This window comes from Malania oleifera, chromosome 2 (assembly GCF_029873635.1).
Source record: "Malania oleifera isolate guangnan ecotype guangnan chromosome 2, ASM2987363v1, whole genome shotgun sequence".
Classification (NCBI taxonomy): Eukaryota; Viridiplantae; Streptophyta; class Magnoliopsida; order Santalales; family Ximeniaceae; genus Malania; species Malania oleifera.
In genome coordinates, this window is record NC_080418.1 from 12,772,332 (window position 1) to 12,776,270 (window position 3,939).

The window sequence follows — 3,939 nt, forward strand, 5'->3', positions numbered from 1 at the left end:
TTTCAATGGCATTTAAAGTAGCTCTAGAGAAAAAAAAAAAGTGAAATATTAGCTAAAGCACCATTTGACTACAAGGTTTAACAAGTAGAAGAAATGAAATTCAAGGACCTAATTGATGGAGAGAGAGACAAAACATTGTGTTAAAGAAGATTGAAGAACAATGGAGTTGAAAACGAGTTTAGTGGTTATAAAGTAGCTTTAGAGCAACAAAGCTAAATGCTAGTTGAAGTGTAGTTTTGAGTATGACGACATTCAATAGTACATATTGAATGTTTTCAAGCGATTGATGTCACCGTGTTCAAAACAGCCAAAAACCATGATTTGACACGTAGGCCACTCACGCAAAGTGCCCTTTAGATCTAAAAAGGCATAAAAAATGCAAAAGATGAATAGTTCTAAGAAAGAGGCATATCCATCAACTTTTGACCTTTGTTAAGATGATCAATAGAAAAAATGAAAAGTTTGCTACTCTCATCAAATTGTAAGTTGCATTTTTTATAAGCTTTTCTAAAACTATCCACAAAGAATTTGAAAGAGTTGCAATAAGGTTTTCTCATTATTTCACTGCCGCATGAGCATTCCTAAATAACTATCTTGACTCTAACAATAAGTCTAAACATTTTAGTATGATGAGGCACATTAAAAGAGGATTTCATTTGTTTGTTCATTTACTTGTTCTATTATTGGAAAGATGTGATGACAACTATAATGACAAGTAAAAAATGGGATAAAATTGAAACAGCATATGTTGTGCAAAAACACAATGATGCATTGCCATAATTTATTTATGCACTACATAGTATAGGATCGTGATTCATAACTCAATCAATGCACTTTTCAAATAAAAGGTGGGTTGTGCCACAATTTGGAACAATGTGGAATAAAATGTGGCAATGTAATGTGGTACTAAAATATTATCATATAGAAATGGCAATGATATAATGGCATAATTTATTGCTACACTTCATTGCAAAGATAAACATTGACACATAACTTATTTAGAACAATTTTTAAACAAAAGAATGGATTGTGTTGTAATCCTAAACAATGTGACGATAAAATACATATATACAAGTGTATGCATGTGTGTGCGTGTGCGTGTGTGTGTGTGTGTGTGTGTGTGTGTGAGAGAGAGAGAGAGAGAGAGAGAGAGAGAGAGAGAGAGAGAGAGATCACAAAATACTGTTGTTGTTACCTTCTCAATCTTCCTCAAGATGCAACAATGAAGCAAAAGTTATGATTCCAATGTTCCAGAAGATTTCAATAATTTTCCAATAGAGTTATTTTGAGAAATGCATTTCAAGACCTTTGTGCAGGAATCCAACAAGAGGTGGCAAGCAAAATTCGGCCCTTCCATCCCTGTAGCATCCAAGGCCCATCTTCATCAATCACAAAATCCTTATGATAGTGAGATTCCACCTTAGCTCTCAATGTCTTCACGAGTTCTCTATCTAGTGGGAGTTGCCTAAACCCTGCATTCATGTTTTGGACCTGCCAATATTTGTATGTCAAAGGCCTCACAACCCTCTCCGATCCCTCACAGGCCAAGACATTCACAACTTCCTGCCCATAGAACTCTTTCTCAAACATCAACCTCTCCTGATTTTCAGGTGTAATATTAGCGTCCAACATATCAAATAATGATGAGTAGTGAAAAAGTGCCTCCTGAAAACGTGTGACAAAGAATGGAGCATTGCATGATCCATTAATTATACCATGGATAAAAATATGTGGATTTATATTTCGAATCAAACTCAAAACTGAATTTCTCGGAGAGTCCAACACACTCGTCTCATCAAGTAGATAATCAAGTCGATATAGGCAATTCACAACAATTAACTCATTTTTGCCAATCTTGAGGTCTTCCATTTGTATAGTCTCCCATTTTTTCACGACAGCATTATACTCGAATGAAACGTTAAAGCGCTTACAATACTTTACAAGATGATGGCCTGCTTCCTCAACTGTTTTTTCTGGCTGTAAACCGGATTTGGGAAACTCTATCCCTGTAATACGAAGCTTGGGAGGCCCACCAGGTCTAGCCGAGAGATCTTGGATAACTATGGGCCATTGAAAACCGTACGAGATACCAAAATCGATAATATGAAGGGTCGTCCCTTTCTCAGCTAAATTTAAAATGTGGTGACTTGCAAAATAAAAACTAATCCTCTTGAACGGGCATGCTGAAATAAAAGTTTGGTAAATTTTCAACATATGGGCAAATGACTGCATCCTAGAAGCAGTATAAATTTGAAAACCAGTTCCAACCAAGCGTGCCTCGAGACCGTTAGCAAAATAATGAGCAAACCTTTGATATCCATCACCAAATGGAGAAGAGTGCTGCCTAATCTCCGTTAACAATTTATCCACGGTCCCACGTTCATCAATGGCAATAGCACGTGCACAGAGAACCAGGAGAGCCCTCAAATCCACTACTTGATTTCTGTTCTTTCGTTTCTTTCCACCGCTCTTCCTGGCATTGGATCCACATGGTAGTTCATTATGCTTCAATAACTTGCCTCTTCTATCTTGTGAAACTTCATCAGAAGTACACACCAAAGGCTTCCTGCGGTCGTCGGGGCAGAGGAAAACCCTATCAAACATCTTCGATAACTCATCCTCATCCACACAAACCATGGACTGTTTGTCACTCCTCCCTTCTATATCTGTTCTTTCTATATCCTCCCCAGGATGATTCTTCCTTTCATTATTCTCTTCCTCTGGATTGCTATCCTTTGACATTGGAAGGAGCTTATAATTCTCAAAATCAATTATTGTGTAATTTTTGAATGGAAGGGATGCAGTAGCTTCTTCGACTTGATTTTTAAACTGCAATGTTACAGACACACCCGCAGTAAAAGCATTAGGGAAAAAAACTCTACTTACAGAACAAGGGTTCGTGATCCCATCGAAACTCCCAGTGAGACATTCCGAAGAGCTCAAGGGCATCTTTGAAGTGGATTGAAAATCTGACTCGCCGGGAGCAGTAATTTTACTGTTGCCACTATTATGATCGGTGGAAAAATTATTAGGGTTGCAGAGAGTGGGATGGGCCGGTGAGGCAGGATACTTCAGACCCAGAACTTCGTAGAATGATTTCTCGGCGGCTCTGAGAGCCAAAGGGTCGAGGACCATATGCTCTGTGTCGTCGTCCTCCATCAGCATCTGCTCTATCTCATCCTCAATGACCATCCGCTTTATGTACTTGAAAGTGGTATCAGAAAACTCGCCGTTGCCGACGGAGCGTCCCTCGGATTCACAATTGGAAGCGGGGAAATCGAGATCAAAGGCGTTCTCTTTGGATTTGAATCCATCTCCGGGAACGTGAGTACCGGCCAGAACAGGGATGAATGATCCCATCGTTCAATTTCTAGCAACATCGAAGCGTGGATCCATGATCGTGTGCGCTTTAAAACCCCATCAAAGTTCCCAAAGAATCTTACGCTTTTGCTTCTTTGCAAACGATAAATTTCTGAAGCAAATAATTAGGAGAAGGAAACAGAGTACCTTGGAAGAAACGGGACGGTGGAGGAAGCAGTGGTAGGCCAGTAAAACAAATAAAGAAAGAATTAGAACAGACAACAGAGAATGGGGGAAAATGAGGAGAGAGCTCTTATGAGAAATGATAGAATAAAAACAAAGCCACCAAGTAAAAGAAAGTGGAAAGAATAAGTGTTCATAGGGCCCATCTGCCAATTAATGACTCTTTTTGCACAGTAATTATAAGATAACATTATGTTTGTTTAATAAACTACATGGGGTCGTTTGTTATAAAGATGTAGGAAAATAAATATAAATGAGATAGAAATTTTATATGACTTGACTATGTCTACTTCGTGGACGGATGAGATTAAAAACTTTATTATTTCGGAAGGGATTATAAGATGATTTGAAACCGAATTTATACAAATTATCTCTTTTCGCTCCATCTCTCATTTT

The 3,939-nt window shown here is 38.3% G+C and overlaps 1 protein-coding gene across 1 annotated transcript; it reads right to left on the reverse strand.

Annotated features, from left to right (window-relative positions):
* Positions 1-1,172: 1,172 nt before the first annotated feature.
* LOC131149238 (scarecrow-like protein 14) lies at positions 1,173-3,641 on the reverse strand. Its single transcript, XM_058099509.1, has one exon. It carries the CDS (start codon positions 3,358-3,360, stop codon positions 1,300-1,302), a length of 2,061 nt encoding a protein of 686 aa, XP_057955492.1. The 5' UTR covers positions 3,361-3,641; the 3' UTR covers positions 1,173-1,299.
* Positions 3,642-3,939: the final 298 nt, after the last annotated feature.

Coding starts and splice junctions, on each gene's coding strand:
- LOC131149238 (XM_058099509.1), bottom strand. CDS start 3,360: ATGGGATCATTCATCCCTGTTCTGGCCGGTACTCACGTTCCCGGAGAT.